Source organism: Mobula birostris, chromosome 3 (assembly GCF_030028105.1).
Source record: "Mobula birostris isolate sMobBir1 chromosome 3, sMobBir1.hap1, whole genome shotgun sequence".
Taxonomy (NCBI): domain Eukaryota; kingdom Metazoa; phylum Chordata; class Chondrichthyes; order Myliobatiformes; family Myliobatidae; genus Mobula; species Mobula birostris.
The window spans coordinates 87695927-87713463 of record NC_092372.1 but is presented as its reverse complement, the minus strand read 5'-3'; the positions used below and the strand labels follow the sequence as shown (position 1 = coordinate 87713463).

The window sequence follows — 17537 nt, the reverse complement described above, 5'->3', positions numbered from 1 at the left end:
AATAGGACGATTTAACCTCCTCCACAGGACTTGCATTAAAAATTATCTTTTGAATGAACTTCCCTATATCCCAAGTTCAACAGTCTCCATCAGATACAGCAAAAAAATTAAGAACTAGCTTCCACATTAATAACTTTAGTTAAGTATCTTTACCTTACCCTTTTGCATCTTACATAATAGCCATGCTTCATATTGTATTGCTTTATCCAATGTGAGATTAAATTTAGTTGGCAATTGGCATAAGTTCCTAATGTGCATTTCATTTCTATGAAATGATCTGATAAACTCACTGAAAGATGTCAAAAAATCAAGTAGTTGCTTAAGTCACAATAAAAACACGTAATGAAAAAATGACTGTAAACTGATCAACTTCATTAACATGAACTATACCATCTGTCAGACTTAATTACAAATTCAAGCGAGTATTAACATAATCAAGGTACTTGACTGAATCAGTTCAACAGTTTTCTTTTCGACTGGAATCCCAATTATTAGTTTATTTATCAATTATGAAATAAACATGACCACATCAGCCTTGAGAGAGCATACTGCTTATTTCATGGTATTAGCAAGCTAGAACCAAATGTTAGTTTTTAATTAGAATGATTCTGTCCTCGCCTTTCCTTCAGTTACACATACTCTGGCAATCACTGATGACTGGTGATTTGGAATGGAAACCTGGCCTGTGCTTCCCTTCCTTTCTTTAAGGTATATATATTAATTATAGCATCCTATTGCCACTGATGTAGAGCTTGGAAGAGCTACCTCAGCTTGGACAGGGGGATGAAATGTGGAACTTTCTAGGACTGTATTGCTCAGCCACTTGCTGAGCGATTGCATTTTAATCGTAAAAACAATTTTCTTTCTCTTTTCCTCCTTCTGTATTTCTGGGGATTTACCTGTTCCGGAGTGGTAGAGGACGACATTTAGGATGTCATGTGGAGCCGCTGTGCTGACCTGTGCGAAGAGGACGCTGGCATTTCAGGTTGAGCCACCGTGGAGACGTTGTCCTGAAGGACGTGGATGAAGCCCTGCTGTAGCTGCTGCCAGAGGAGGGAGGACACTGTGGGTCTCGATTATTTTGTTGGAGCCACTTTTTTTCTCAAGAAAACTATTTTTCCCCAAGTTTTTCATGTTTAACCATGTGCAATTTTTTAAAAACTGCTTTAACACAACTTCTTGTTTTGCTGGCAGTGAGGCTGGAGTTTGGGGAGGGGAGGTGGCGGGGAATATTTTGAAGCTGTAAGTATGTGAGATGCAGCTACTTTCTGAAGGATCTTTGAAGGTCAGTTCCTGAGCTCATTGGAATATGAAATGGGTGGGGCATTTGATGGCAGGCATATTGTTATTCTTCATTCATAGATCTTGGCTTTGTAGCCCTTTGCTGCTATGCTAAGCATTATGGTCAGTACCTTGCTTGAGAGCTAGAATTTTGCTTTGGTTAGGCATCTGAATGAGGTTGTTCAGCAAATAAATAGCAGACCCATGACAGACAGAAAACTAGCATATCAGATATTATTGCATTCCACTGTTTGCAGCCATGATAAAGGAGTACTTTACATACCATATGTACATTTAAAAGGTGCTCCATTTAGCGAGTAAGGGGGTCACAATATGTACAATGTTACTAAGCCTCTTTTGCTGTTATGTTGTTATTTTTGCCTTTCACTTTTGGTCCTGTACACTCAATTATGAGCTACCTCACATAAAACAAAGGTGCTAATGGAACAAAGCTAGATACAAGACAAAAGCTATCAGAGATAGCTTCATTTTATAAGAAGATTTGCGTTGGAAGAGCCAAGGTTGAACTGGTTATTTTCTGGATTACATTTGGGTTATTTTCTGGATCTAGCAAATAAAGGCTGCTAAGAAAAGTTGACATACAAAAAAAAACAAAACAAATCATTACAGCAGTGTGTGTGGAAATTCATTATATATACAGTAGATTCCGGTTAATTAGGACACATCAAGACATGTACATTTTTGCCTAATTGAGCAGCTCTCCCAATTAGCTGAAGTTTAATGGAAATAGTTAAAAAGGTATAAAAAAGACATACTGCCGTTTAACTGAGTAACAAATCATGTATTTAAATGAAATACAGAACAAATCAGAATTCTACCAATGGTACTACAGTAATACAAATCTGTGTATTAGTTCCTAATAGTTATCAAAGGAGTAACTCATTTGGTGTACACTGCTGTGTATGCGGTGTCCAGTGAGGGATAGCACCTTTAGCGAAGGGGCTTGTCATGTTCATTCTGGGCAGTTCACTCACCTTTGGTCCCCACTGGACACTCAGCTCTCACTTGTGGCTCCAAGTAGTTGTTTGCATGCGACAGCGGTCACACCCCAGTACACCGCTTTGGCAGGTGAGGGTAGTCAGTGGATCTCCTATCCTGGTGGAACAGGGATATGCCTGTCCTAGCATGTAAGGTCAGCTCTGGCAGACTGGGCGGATGAGATCAATAATGAGATCCAATGGCCAGAAGGTTATTTTGCAACGCTTCATGGAGAATGAAGGACAATATTAGGCACAGAAGTCATGGTTATCCACTGCAACCAAGGCAGATCCCAGTTTGTGATGAATACTTGTACCACTGTACCCGGACTTCTGAGGTTGAGAGAGTAGAACTGTCTCAGTGCTATGGTTTTTCCATTTTCAAAACTTTCCTGCACAGGGTTCACTGTCATCATCAGATATGACAGACAACCAACAAGCTGCCTTGTCGTTGATTGATTGTAAATTAGAGAAGACACCTAGGGCAGAGAGTGGGCTGCCTTCACACAATGCTTTCGACGACTGCATCCTCCAAATCTTCATTTTCATTGTAACATTCAAGAAAATTGTTGATACCTTCAAATTTTTCATAGTTTCTTAGCTAGCTGAAGTAGTGAAATCATTTCATGTTCACTCCCAGCCATCTCTGCCATCTCCAAGCCTGAATGCTTGAAACCGCAGTGAACAGAACAATTCTAACTTGTCTTGCAGCTTATGACTTACTGCTTACCAACTTTCAGTGACAAAAATCACTGCTTTTGAACACAAACACATGCAAATGACACCTTTTAAAAACTGTTTGCTTTAAGCATGGTGTAATGTCTAACAACCACACAAGTTCACTTGACTGATGCTAGTTAGAAACTGTACGAAAACAGTTTCCAGTTCCAATTAAGCGGCATAGTGTCCCAAATAAACAAAAGGAATCCCGGCTATTTTCTCGATTAGTTATTGTTCTTTAAGAGTTGTCCCAATTAAGCGGCGGCTCGATTAACCAACAGACCAATTAACCGGAATCCACTGTATTTAACTAGTAACAGGTCAATATGCTTGTCCTGGTCAGACACAGAATGAAAGGAGATGCTTACAGGTACCTGACTGGAGAGACTGAAATTCCCCACAGGCCCTTTTTTCTTGCTGTTCATGCTGTTGATGTTTCCTGCACTGCTGTTTGAGGTACTGCTCGCTGAGTTCTTCCTCTTTCTCCGCTTGTTTGTCTGTTGTCTGGTTGGTTCTGCTGTGAAAAACAAAACAAAACAAAAACATGCCAGGATCACGGTTTTGATATCATTAACTTTTGAATGCTCAAGACAGGTTTGTTTTACCTTTCCCTGACTGGCTAAATATGAGGAGCCGCTTAGTCAACAACATAGCTAAGGTAAATTTTGTGTGAAGTTGTAGTAGATCAATTCTTTATCCCGACATTCTCTCTGATAACTCATTCTCTTTGCTTTGGTCATTAATTTATAACATTGTAATTAATCTTACTGAATGGTATTTGCCTGATTCCATCTCATAATAATTTCATTTTCTGAGTGTTTACTAGAATGGCTGGTGAGTTCATTACTGGTCATTGGATACTAGTTGAATTATAACATGATAATTTAAAATTGGAAGGAATGTTGCCCTTTAGCAGCTAGTGTGGTTGATGGCTTTGCAAATCAAAATATGGATCATTATAAAATTTAAGACAATGAAGTTTTTCCACACTTGGCAAAGCTTTTAAGACAATTTATCACTTCCACATTTCAATCAAGTGAAACTGTGCCTCTCCCCAAAGGTGCCAATTGACTATACTGCTCCTCATGAGGCCAGCAGGAAGTGAACAATGTGAGGGAGATGAAATGCCAGCTTTTTCTTTGCAAGGCACCCCACCTGAAAGGCCCCACCTGGAAAGTCCCAAAATGAATATGACTGCTAAAGCTGTCTCCAACTTAGAACCACTGGAGTATGAATAAAGCATAAATGACCCAGCACCAACTATGGCAGAAGGTTTCCTTTAGTTATTTCATAATAATGGTGTAAAGACTTTTTCTAAGTGTTATTACTAGCAAAACTCCAAATGCTTTAGTTTAGAACATTTGCAATTTTGCTAGAATTTGAAATATGGGAAATTTTCTCACTGTATTTACAACAGTTAAAACACAGAGCTACCAAAGTAAAAAATCCTCTGTATTTACTTCGAACTGGGTCAAACTAACAGTTACATGTTGATGAACATTGGATGTTAAAGCCATCCAAACTTACAAGATTAGTCTTGCCTTATTACTCCCTCCATGTTTTTGCTATTTTGATATAATATACACTTCAAATGACTAAAAATAATTAAACTTTGTTTTCTTACCGTTATGCGCTGGGCGCGCTGAGCGAGGTTGTGGGGTTGAGGCGGTGTGACGTAGGAGAAAGGGTATAACGGCTGATTGTGAGGTTCGACCTGAAGGATTACAGCATCACGGGACAGGTATTTTACTCTTACATGGTTGTTAATTGCAACGGTTTTACTGGTGCATATACGATATAGTATAATTTTTTGTTTGCCATTTTAGTGAATTAATCTCCTCTATTTTTCTCCTCAGTCTCCTGATTCCTCCAAGCCGAGTCTGCAGTCCCTCTAACTCTACCTCCCCTCTGTGGGGAGGCATCTGCCCTCCGCTCAGCGTCTTCCCACCACAGCACAGCTGAGATATGAAACCAAACTGCATGGAGTCTCACCTTTCACTCCAACAACACCATGACACAGTGTGCTGGCACTCCAACGTACTGAGTCATTGCGCTGCTTGTTGTAGGATGCAATTGTACACTTTTCAAATCACTATGTTTACTTCATACTTGCAGGTATAAGATAAAGCTTGAGAATAGTTCACAAGTTAACTGCTTTTAATAATAGACTAGAATAACTACGTGGCAACGTTAATTACGTTAAGAATGAAAAAATGACAAATGCTTTCACTACGAAGATGTTAAATAACTAAAATGATTGGCATCAACTTTGGTATAACAAGCCTCTTAGATACAGGCATAAGCACATTAGCAAAGCATTCCTTTGACATTCAATGAATGCATATGAGTAAGCAGAGTACTTCTTTCAAGTATAGTTATCACATTTAATGGGCATGTTAATTAGAGAACTTGGCGGGAAAGTCAGCACACTTGATACATAATGCTCCTGATTGATCAGTTAATTATTTTATTGATGAGAAACTGGAATCTGATTTAATATACTGATCCAACCTTCTGTTAAGCAAATCTCTATGCTATAACAGAGATAGACTGAGTGGCTAGGAGACAGACTCAGTGACTGAGTGATACTCTTGGCTAGCATGCAGAAAGTTCATTGTATTCTTCTATTTGTTCAATATCCTCATCTTCACATGTCACACTTGTTGGTGAACAGGATGTTGTCTTTGTTCAGGAGGGAAATTGAAGTAATCAACAACTTGTATAACTTACTTCACCATGGGCAGTGAAGTCTTACATCAGTCTTTCTTTTGAGAGACACTATTCTGAAGCCAAATGCAGCATCGAGCAAATAATTAATTGGGCAAATTTTGGTCTTGATGACAAGTTACAAGTTTTCTGACCTTGCCAACTTGGTGTGTGGTAGGATTAGTCAACTCTCTAAAAGCAATTCAAGAATGTGTTTGATACCAAAATCTTAACAGGTCTATAAAATTCCAGAATATGTTCGATACTGAAATCTAATAGGTGTATAAAACAACTTTTGAAATTATGAGCAAAGTACTACAGTGTCAACAGTTATCTACATTTGAAAGACAATGATGAGAAAACCAAGTGCAGGCTTACTAAGTGTCTAATTCAGTAAAGTCCCTATCTATCCTGTAACAACTTTGTTAATCACTATCAAATCATTTCCAAATAGATGTACCTTTGAATACTTGTGAAGTTTTTGCTAGTTTGAGAGTTAGATATTTATTTATTTCATTTACCTCTTCAGATAGAGATCTGGGATGTACAGTACAGTGGATTCTGGTTAATTGGGACACATCGGGATGAAAACATTTTGGCCCAATTAAGTGCCTGTCCCAATTAGCCGAAGTTAGAAAAGGCATAAAAATACAAACTGAGTAACAAATTATATATTTAAATGAAATACAGAACAAACTGGAACACTATCAGTACTACTACAGTACTATAAAACTGTACTATTTCCTCATTTTGATCAACAGAGGAATTCACCCACTTCATGTTCTTTTGACTGTAAGTGAACAAAATCAGACCAGACACCTTGTGCAGATAATGGACTGCCTTCATACAATACTGTAGATCATTTCATCCTCCAATTCTTAATTTTCACTGTAACATTCAAGGTGATTGTTGATACCTTCAAATTCTTCATAGTTCCTAACTTGTTGAAGTAATGAAATCTTTTTATTTTCACTCCTAGCTGTTTCTGCCATTTCCAAGCTTGAGTGCTTGAAACCGCAGTGTGCAAAACAGTTCTGATATTTCTTGCCAACTATCAGAGACAAAAAATGCTGCTTTTTACACACAAACACACACAGCTGATGCTATTTAAAAACAGTTTGCTTGAAGCACTGTGTAGTGTCTAACAGCCACACAAGTGCACGTGACTGATGCTAGTTAGAAACTGTTCAGCAGTAGTTTCCTACCCCATTAAGCGGCATAGTGTCCCAAATAAACAAAGGGAATGTCGGCTATTTTCTCAATTAGTTTTTGTTCTTTAAGAGTTGTCCGAAATAAGTGGCTGCCCTGATTAACCGATGGCCCAGTTAACCAGAATCCACTATATTGATGTATATAAGCCTAACTCAACGATTCAACCATCTCCTAATTGGATTGCCCAGATTCAGATAGTGTATGAGAAGGGACATATAAATCTATATTTAAAATAATCCCAGATTCAGATAGTGTATGAGAAGGAACAAATAAATCTATATTTAAAATAATCCCAGAAACCAACTTTTTCTCAAAAACACCACATTCAGAAGCTGAGGCAGAAACTTAATGTTTCTATGCTAAACCTAATTAGCACTGATTGATCCTTAATCTGTGCAGCAACTTGTGTGGAAAATATTTTTTAAAAGCCAAATAATTTGTGGGTACCAAAATACTGTGTGTAATATAGCTTGTACAGCAGATGGGAAGTTACCTGCACTACTGAACATATTGATATGGAAACACAAGGATGAAATAAATATCAATAAGGAGTTACTAGTAAGATCGTGGTGATTTAGGGATCCATACCTTTGATATTGTGTTGTGTAACAAACTTTATAAAATGTATTAATGGAGCATTCCTAAATGTTATTATAACGACAGTATATACCTCTAGCTGTAATATTCAATTAAACATTGTCAGCTTACCTGGAGGTGCCACCATTCGCTGCCATTTCTGGAATAAGCATGTTTTCAGGCAGTCCCTTGGGCTGATATTGTATGTTTTGTGTCTGGACATCAGTTCTTGCATTGGCTCCAGTATTACACACAACTGGAAATATGAGCATAGATTATCTAGTGTTACATTTTAACATTAAATAAGTTAAAAATGATACAAACAAGGACAAAGCTAAGCAGATAAGAATCGTCAGATTAAACTTTCTCACTAGTTACAAACATTCCTTTTGTTAAGTACTTCACTGGTCTGAAAATAAATCTGATCATTCTAGCCACTGTTTAAATATTTTGAATTTGAACTGTGAATTGGCATCATGAACAGTCACTGTATGAATGATTAAAATTGGCAGCAACTTAAACAAGATAAATTGTTGGTAAATAATTCAAATCCAGCCCAGATGCATTCAGAAGTTTTTCCAAAACGTTGAGAGAAATTGTAACTTACTTTGCTATTATTTCCACTTTAGTCTCCATTCAATAAAAAGGGGTAATTCAATTGGAAATTATTTCTGTTTTAGATGCTTTCATTTCACAGATAAAAATGTCAGCCTCTCAACTGGTCTGATATTATACTTCACATATTATTCATGTAACTTTAAATCCCTTGTAAACTATAGCGGGGTGGGGGGTTGGAAGAGGGATTGTAACATCAACTAGGCTTAGAGCTTCTTGGGAGCATGGGTTCTCAAGACAGGGCAGATTCCAAGCAGTCGTTGTCTGCCTTCTGGCAATAGTAGCCAGGAAAGAACAAGGGTGGCAATAGTAGTAACAAACCCTACAGTAGAGATTGTGCTACTATGACCATTCTAAGCAGTAGCATCACAATGTAGCTACATCATCTCTGCATGCACCAAGAAATATGTGTTGGAAAAAAATGTTTATTTATTTACTTATGTTCCACATAAATTTTCAATGAGCAAATCTTTATTCCATATCCCAGATTTTTTGGTAGTAATTTGTGAATTCTGTAGGAGCAAATTCCATTACCCAAACTAATGTGAAGCAGAATGACTTCTTCTGTAAACCATCACTCTGTTATGATGAGACTATTTTACTGTCTTAAACAAAACATGAAAATACATATTTGGTCAGCTTTCACTTTTAAATTTGATGAAAGGAAAAAGGGGAAAAATGCAGACAAATGATATCTGAGGAGCAAGTATAGATTGCCAACAAAGCTTATATTTTTTTAACAAAATGGAAACAGCCCATCGTGTTTATGCCAACTCTCAGAGAAACCACATTAACCATTTCCCTGTAACCTATTCTCTCTCATACGCCAATCAAATCTCCTTAACCCCAACCCCCATTCTCCAGCCACCCACCTATAGCAGGGACAGTTTGCAGTGACCAGTTAATATTCCACCACATCTTTGTGAGAGGAAACTGGAGAACCAAGAGAAAGGCTATAGCCACTCCAGGTCCAATCAACGGGGTATTTTTTCGTCTTGTATGTCTTTTTTTTACAATTGCAAGTTGCTGTTGGATACTAAGAACATCAAGTACTGCAGGACTATCCCATTAGCGAATTGCTCAATAGTGATGGAGCTGAACGTATTCAGTACCATTATTCAGCTGGACTTGCCGTGTACCATTGCACAGTGTAGAGTGCAAATGATTGTCTTGGATGTTCTTCTTGTGATCCTATAGGACATTGGTAATGTAGAACAGCAGTCCCCAACCACCGGGCCGCAAAGCATGTGCTACCGGGCCATGAGGAAACGATATGATTTGGTGATATAAGTCAGCAGAACCTTTCCTCATTCCCTGTCACGCACTGTTGAGCTTGAACGCATGCGAGGTTATTACCCACGCGTCATCCATGTCAGTGCGAGAAGGAGATCAACTCCTTGAGCTTGCAAATGACGGCAGGCTGAAAAGTATGTTTGACATAATATCTCTGCCGGCATTCTGGATCAAAGTCAAGGCTGAATATCCTGAGGTAGCCACGAAAGTAATGAAAACGTTGCTTCCATTTCCAACATATCTCTGCAATGAATGAAACGAAAACTAAATTGCAGAATAGACTGGACATAAGGAACCCCGTTCAAGTATCGCTGTCTCCCATCACCCTTCGATAGGACCGTCTTGTTGCAGGAAAAGAAGCCCAGGGCTCCCACTGATTCACCGATATTGGTGTGTTGCAATGATTTTTTATGTTCAAACGGGGAAAATATGTGCTGTGTGTTTAACGTCCAAACGTTACTTAAAATGTTACGATGCTATTGACTTACTTATATAACCACAGAACAATTACAGCACAGAAACAGGCGATCTCTGCCCTTCTAGTCCGTGCCGAACGCTACTCTCACCTAGCCCCACCGACCTGCACTCAGCCCATAACTCTCCATTCCTTTCCTGTCCATATAGCTATCCAATTTTTCGTTAAATGATAATATCGAACCTGCCACTACCACTTCTAATGGAAGTTCGTTCAATACTTACTTCAAGCTCCCCCGTCCTCCCCTGATAATTGACATCACTATATTCATGCGAGGAAAATATGCGCTGTGTGTTTAATATTAAATTCGTTAGATAAACCCTTTTAGAAACAAAATTGAGTGTATTAGCAATTTATCACCTATATTCCGGTCGTGATTAACACCCCTCCCCCTCCCGACAGAATCACCAAAAACGATTTGTAGAGAAAATTCGGCATGTTACATGTACGCGCATGCGCACTGGTGACCGCGCACTGGTTACCGCACATGGCCTCATGGTCATTGTAGTCTTTCTCGAGGTAAGCACAACGTATTTGACTGCTACTCTTGTCCGTCGGCAACCCTTCCCCCCACGGGTCGGCCAGTCCACCGGTCTGCAAGAATATTGTCAATATTAAACCGGTCCGCAGTGCAAAAAAGGTTGGGGACCCCTGATGTAGAATACTGCAAGTCCCATTCACTGGTTCATTGGCGAGACCAACAATGGGGGAGATGTGTTGCCACGGTTGTAGGGAGGAGTAGGCCATGCTGTGGGTTGCCTGTTGCAGCTGACCAGGACAAGAGATGCTAAAGCGGTGTGGGAGAGCCCCTGCGGATGTGCTGGAATCTGTACTTGGGTTGGGGGCCGGCCTCTCCCATCCCTGTTGGCTGCCCTCCGGTGTTAGCTTGATGCTGCTCCGCAGTGTTTGATGGGTGGAAGAACAAGCTGGACCAGGATACAGGCATGGCACTGAGAGACTTGGGCTATATTATTTTTTTTTGTGACTACATCTTTTTCTGAAATCATAACCATATGTTCTATTTCAGAATCAGGTTTATTACCACCGGCATGTGACATGAAATTTGTTAACTTAGTAGAAGCAGTTCAATGCAATACATAATATAGAAGAAAAAACAGAAAACTATTAAATAAATAAGTAAATCTTATTCAGTATACATTACATTGTATACATATATTGAATAGATTAAGAATTGTGCAAAAACAGAACTACTATATATTAAAAAAAAGTGAGGTAGTGCCCAAGGGTTCAATGTCCATTTAGGAATCAGATGACAGAGGGGAAGAAGCTGTTCCTGAATCGCTGAGTGTGTGCCTTCAGGCTTCTGTACCTCTTACCTGATGGTAACAGTGAGAAAAAGGCATGCCATAAGGTGCTGGAGGACTTTAATCTGCCTTTCTGAGACACCGCTCCCTGAAGATGTCCTGGGTACTTTGTAGGCTGGTATCCAAGATGGAGCTGACTAAATTTACAACACTTTGCAGCTTCTTTTGGCCCTGCGGTAGCCCCCCCACCCCCATACTAAACAGTGATGCAGCCTGTCAGAATGCTCTCCACAATACATCTATAGAAGTTTTTGAGTGTATTTGTTGACATGCCACATCTCTTCAAACTCCTAATAAAGTATAGGCATTGTTTTGCCTTCTTTATAACTACATCAATATGTTGGGACCAGGTTAGATCCTCAGAGATCTTGACACCTATAAACTTGAAACTGCTCACTCTCTCCACTTCTGATCCCTCTATGAGGATTCATATGTGTTCTTTTGTCTTACCCTTCCTGAAGCTCTTTCAATCAGCTCTTTTGTCTTACTGACATTGAGTGCCAGATTGTTGCTGTGGTACCACTCCACTTGTTGGCATATCTCACTCCTGTACACCCTCTCATCACCACCTGAGATTCTACCAACAATGGCTGTATTGTCAGCAAATTTATAGATGGTACTTGAGCTATGCCTAGCCACACAGTCATGGGTATATAAAGAGTACAGCAGTGGGCTAAGCGCACACCCCTGAGGTGCGGCAGTGTTGATCGTCAGCAAGGAGGATATGTTATCATCAATCTGCACAGATTGTGATCTTCCGGTTAGAAAATTGAGGATCCAATTGCAGAGGGAAGTACAGAGGCCCAGGTTCTGCAACTTCTCAATCAGGATTGTGGGAATGATGGTATTAAATGCTGAGCTATAGTCGATGAACAGCATCCTGACATAGGTGTTTGTGATGTCCAGGTGGTCTAAAGCTGTGTGAAGAGCCATTGAGATTGCATCTGCCATTCACCTATTGTGGCAATAGGCAAATTGCAATGAGTCCAGGTCCTTGCTGAGGCAGGAGTTTAGTCTAGTCATGACCAACTTCTCAAAGCATTTCATCACTGTTGATGTGAGTGCTACCGGGTGATTTTCATTAAGGCAGCTCATGTTATTCTTCTTAGGCTCTGGTATAATTGTTGCCTTTCTGAAACAAGTGGGAACTTCCACCCATAACAGTGAAAGGTTGAAAATGTCCTTGAATCCTCCCACCACTTGGTTAGCACAGGTTTTCAGATCCTTACCGGGTACTCCATTGGAACCTTCCGCCTTGCGAGGGTTCACTCTCTCTAAAGACAGTCTAACATCGGCCTCTGAGACAGAGGTCACAGGGTTATCAGGTACAGCAGGGATCTTCACAGCTGTTGTTGTATTCTCCCTGTCAAAGAGGGCATAGAAGGTGTTGAGTTCATCTGGCAATGAAGCATTGCTGCCATTCATGCTATTGGGTTTCGCTTTGTCGTAAGTAATGTCTTGCAAGCCCTGCCAGAGTTGTTGTGCATCCGATGTTACCTCCAACCTCATTCGAAATTGTCTCTTCGCCCTTGAAATAGCCCTGCGTAAATCATACCTGATTTTCTGGTACAGGCCTGGATCGCCAGACTTGAACGCTACAGATCTAGCCTTCAGCAGATGACGTACCTCCTGGTTTATCCACAGCTTTGGTTTGGCAATGTGCAGTGTCTTTGTAGGCACACTCTCATCCACACAGGTTTTAATGAAGTCAGTAACAACTGCAGCTTACTCAACCAGGTTCAAAGATGAATCCCTGAATACAGTCAAGTTTACCAATTCAAAGCAGTCCTGTAGGTGCTCCTGTGCTTCCCTTGTTCATACCTTCTTGGTTCTCACTACTGGTCCTGGAGTCTTCAGTCTCTGCTTATACTCAGGGAGTATAAGTACAGCCAGGTGATCAGTCTTCCCAAAGTGAGGGCGTGGAATTGCACGGTAGGCATTCTTGATGGTGGTGTAGCAATGGTCCAGTGTGTTGTTTCCTCTGGTATTGCAGGTGATTTGTTGATGGTAATTGCTTAGTGATTTTTTTCAGACTGGCCTAGTTAAAATCTCACAAAACAATGGTGAGGGCATTAGGATGTGCTGTTTCATACATGTTGATCCCATTGCTCAGATCATCTAAAGTCTGATTGACATTGGTCTGAGGTGGAATGTATATAGACATCCGTTAGTCTCGTGAGACCATGGATTTGTGCCTTGGAAGGTTTCCAGGGCGCAGGCCTGGGCAAGGTTGTATGGAAGACTGGCAGTTGCCCATGCTGCAAGTCTCCCCTCTCCACGCCACCAATGTTGTCCAAGGGAAGGGCACTAAGACCCATACAGCTTGGCACCAGTGTCGTCGCAGAGCGATGTGTGTTTAAGTGCCTCGTTCAACGACACAACACGCTGCCTCAGCTGAGGCTCAAACTAGCGACCTTCAGATCACTAGACCGACACCTTAACCACTTGGCCATGCGCCAACACATGTATACTGCCACCAAAGTGACCGCAGAGAACTCCTGTGGTAGGTAAAAAGGACGGCACTTGACTGCTAGATACTTCAGGTCTGGTGAGCAGAATTGGGACATCACTGATATATTTGTGCACCAAGAAGAGTTGATCATGAGGCATACTCTTCCACCTCTGCTTTTGAGACTCTATAGATCTATCCTGACGGTGTATAGTAAACTTGTCGATCTAAATCGCTGCATCTGGTACAGAAGGGGTTAATCAGGATTCCGTGAAACAAAGGACACATGCGGTCCTAATGTCCCTCTGATTCAGTACCCTAGCTCTGAAATAATCAATTTTATTCACCAGAGACTGCACGTTTGCCAGCAAGATAGTCAGTATTAGGAGTTTAAAACCCCATTTCCTCAAATGCACTTGTAATCCCGATGTACAGCCACGATTCCTCTGTGGGCACTTACATCCACAGTCAGAGTTGTTTTTGTCAGTTTTAAGCAGCGATAGTTTGTTTAAACGCATTAAGACATCTTTGTTGACTGTACTGACCTTGGAAGCAATTGTGCTTTTTAGCTATATCAGGCTGAAACAAGAATATTTAATCGTATCCATTGAGAGTACTGCTGCCACTCGAGTTGCCCCTAGGTGCCCCAGAAGTGATAATTCCATTGAAATTCCATTTGTGCTAGGGGTGCGATGTTCAGTGTGCTGTGTGCTGTTGGTAATATGTTTCGCATCTTGGCCCTGGAGGAATACTGTTTTGTCTGGCTTTCTTCATGTATAGTTGAATGATAATTAAACCTGAACTTGAAAATCTGGGTCAATGTGTGTCACGGTCCAGTCTGTTGACTCGTCATTTCAGTTAATTTCCTTTCCTCGTGTTCCACTGGGCTCCTTGATTAGGGCCCCTGATCCTCATTCGAACCGGTAGCATAAAGACTCCGGCTTACATCTACTCGCTGCTGGTTCGTCACCATAGCCAGTGTGGCTATGCTCGTCCTGGAGCTGCCGAGAATTGTGTACTCTAAGTGGCTCGGGTGCCCGGGGTTGCTTTGTGGACTTGGTCGTTTTTGTATCCAGCTGAGTTGCCAGCTGTTTGCCGCCACTCCGAGCCAAAGGTACGAATTCTGCTGTTCCCATGGCCAGCTGGGATTTGCTGGCCAGTGACCGCTTCTCCGAGCTAAGATTCGAATGGACTGTCATGGTTTGGATTTCGTCGTCTCGTATCCAGCTGAGTAGGCAGGCCGATGCTGATACTCAAATGGACTGTCGTTGTTTTGTCATCTCGTATCCAGCTGAGTAGGCAGGCCGTTTGCCGCTACTCGAATGGACTGTCGTTGTTTTGTTGTCTCGTATCCTGCTCAGTAAGCAGGCTGTTGGCCGCTACTCGAATGGACTGTTGTTGTTTTGTTGTTCTGAGTCCTAGTCCAAGTCCAAGTCTAAGTCCTGGCTCTGTGTTCGAGCCCAGGTTCCAATTCCGAGTCTAAGTCCAGGCTCTGTGTCCGAGCCCAAGTCCAGGTCCCGGCTCCGTGTTCAGGTCCAAGTCTAAGACCTGGTTCCATGTCCAAGTCCAATTCCAAGATCAGGTTCCGAGTCCAAGTCCAGGCTTTGTGTCTGAGTCCAAGTCCAAGTCCAGGCTCCGTGTCCGAGCCGAAGTCCAAGTCCAGGTTTTACCAGTTTGTTATCCAATGTTTATATCCATGTTGGCTTTTTATCCTCGCTCCCTGGCCTTCTTAGTAGCTATCAATAAATACATTTCTGTTTATTCTACCTGTGTGTCTGTGTCCTGCGCTTGGGTCCGCTCCCATCCCCCGCTCATTGCAACAATGTGTAGCCACTACAGTACCTGTGTGTAGGCACATTAGCAACATTTAAGAAACATTGTTAAGTACATGGAAAAGAGCAGTTTTGAGGGCAATGCACCAAATAATGAGCAACATGGCTGCCAAGGATAAGTTGGATCGAAGGACCTGATTCAATGCCATACGATTTCAAGTCTAAAGAAACAGCACCCATTGTCAGCAGCAAATCTGGGATACTAATTGATGGCACTGCTATGCATCTTCAATTCTTGTTTCAAACCTTAGAGCAACTAATCTTATTCAAAGAATATATTTATTCCTTGAATATATTTTTTAATTTCACTCAATGGCGATACTAAACGGCATTTACTAAAATTTGAATTGCCTCACTTAATAAGACCATAAGAGATAGGAGCAGAATCAGGCCATTCTGCCCTGCCATTTTATCATGGCTGATCCATTATCCTTCTCAACCTGATATTCCTGCCTTCTCCCTGTAACCTTCATACCCTGACTAATCAAGAACCTATCAACCTCCACCTTAAATAAACTGCCTCTGGCTAAAGAAATTCCTCCCCATCGCCGTTCTAAATGACCGTCCTTCTATTCTAAGGTTGTGCCCTCTGGTTCTAGACTCCCTGACTATAAGAAACATCCTTTCCACATGCACTCTATCTAGGCCTTTCAACATTCAATATGTTTCAATGAGATCCCTCTTCATTCTTCTAAATAACAGTGAATCCAGGCCCAGAGCCATCAAATGCTCCTCATATGATAATGCTTTCACTCCCAGAGTGATTCCTGTGAACCTTCTCTGAACCCTCTCTAATGTCAGCACATCCTTTCTTAGATAAGGGGCCCAAAACTGTTTACAATCCTCAACTGAGGCCTCACCAGTGCCTTATACAGCCTCAGCATTACATCATTACTTTTTTCATTCTAGACCTCGCGAAATGAATGCTAACACTGCATTTCCCTTCCTCATCACCAACTCAACCTGCAAGTGAACCTTTAGGAAATCCTGCAAGAGGATTCCCAAGTCCCTTTGCATTTTGGATTTTTGAATTTTTGGCCCATTTAGAAAATAGTTTATGCTTTTGTTCCTTTTATCAAAGTGCATGACCATACATTTCCTGACACTGTGTTCTTTTTGCCACTTCTTTACCTATTCCCCTAATCTGTCTTAGTCATTCTGCAAACTCCCTGCTTCCTCCACATTACCTAGCCCTCCACCTATCTACATATCATCTGCAAACTTGGCCACAAAGCGATCAATTCCGTCATCCAAATCATTAACATATAACATAAAAATAAGTGCTCCCAACACAAACCCCGCCACTATTCAGAGGCAGCCAACCAGAAAATGCTCCTCTATCAATACTAGTATCTGTCCAGTAATACCATGGACTCTGACCTTGTTAAGCAGCCTCATGTGTGGCACCTTGTCGAAGCCCTACTGCAAATCCAAGTACACAAAATCCACTGATTCTCCTTTGTCTATCTTGTTTGCTATATCCTCAAAGAATTACAACAGATTTGTCAGGCAAGTTTTTCCCTTAAGGAAACCATGCTAACTTTGTCCTATTTTATCATGTGCCTCCAAGCACCTTGAGACCTCATCCTTAGCAATTGACTCCAAAATTTTACCAATCACTGAGATCAGGTTAACTGGCCTATAATTTCTTTTCATTTGCTTCCCTCCCTTCTTGAAGAATGGAGTGACATTTGTAATTTTCTAGTCTTCCAGAGCCATGCCAGAATCCAGTGATTCTTTAAAGATCAGTACTAATGCCTCCAAACTCTCTTTAGCTACCTCTTTCAGAACCATGGAGTGTAGTCCGACTGGTTCAGGTGACTTATCAACCTTCAAACCTATCACCTTCCCAAGCACCTTCTCCCTGGTAATAATAATTACACTCAATTCTGCCCTCTGATATTCTTGAAACTCTAGCATACTCCCACAACAAAAACAGATGCAGAATACTTACAGTACTGTGCAAAAGTACATATATATAGCTAGAGTGCCTAAGACCTTTACAGAGTACTATTGTAATTTTATGTTTTGCACTGTACTGCTGCCACCAAAAAA

At 41.0% G+C, this 17537-nt stretch overlaps 1 protein-coding gene across 10 annotated transcripts in view; it reads right to left on the bottom strand.

Moving 5' to 3' along the window:
• Positions 1–17537, bottom strand: part of ldb2a (LIM domain binding 2a) — a 542321-nt gene that overhangs the window by 22416 nt on the left and 502368 nt on the right. For 2 of the 10 annotated variants that reach the window (XM_072252979.1, XM_072252980.1), the window contains 3 exons: positions 7626–7749; positions 4624–4713; positions 3368–3516 (listed from right to left, as the gene is read on the bottom strand). In XM_072252979.1, the coding sequence (XP_072109080.1) occupies positions 3368–3516; positions 4624–4713; positions 7626–7749 (363 nt within the window). Of the gene's footprint in view, positions 1–899; positions 1044–3367; positions 3517–4623; positions 4714–7625; positions 7750–17537 lie in introns of all 10 variants that reach the window. The other 8 variants (XM_072252984.1, XM_072252985.1, XM_072252986.1 and 5 more) reach the window with 6 other exon arrangements.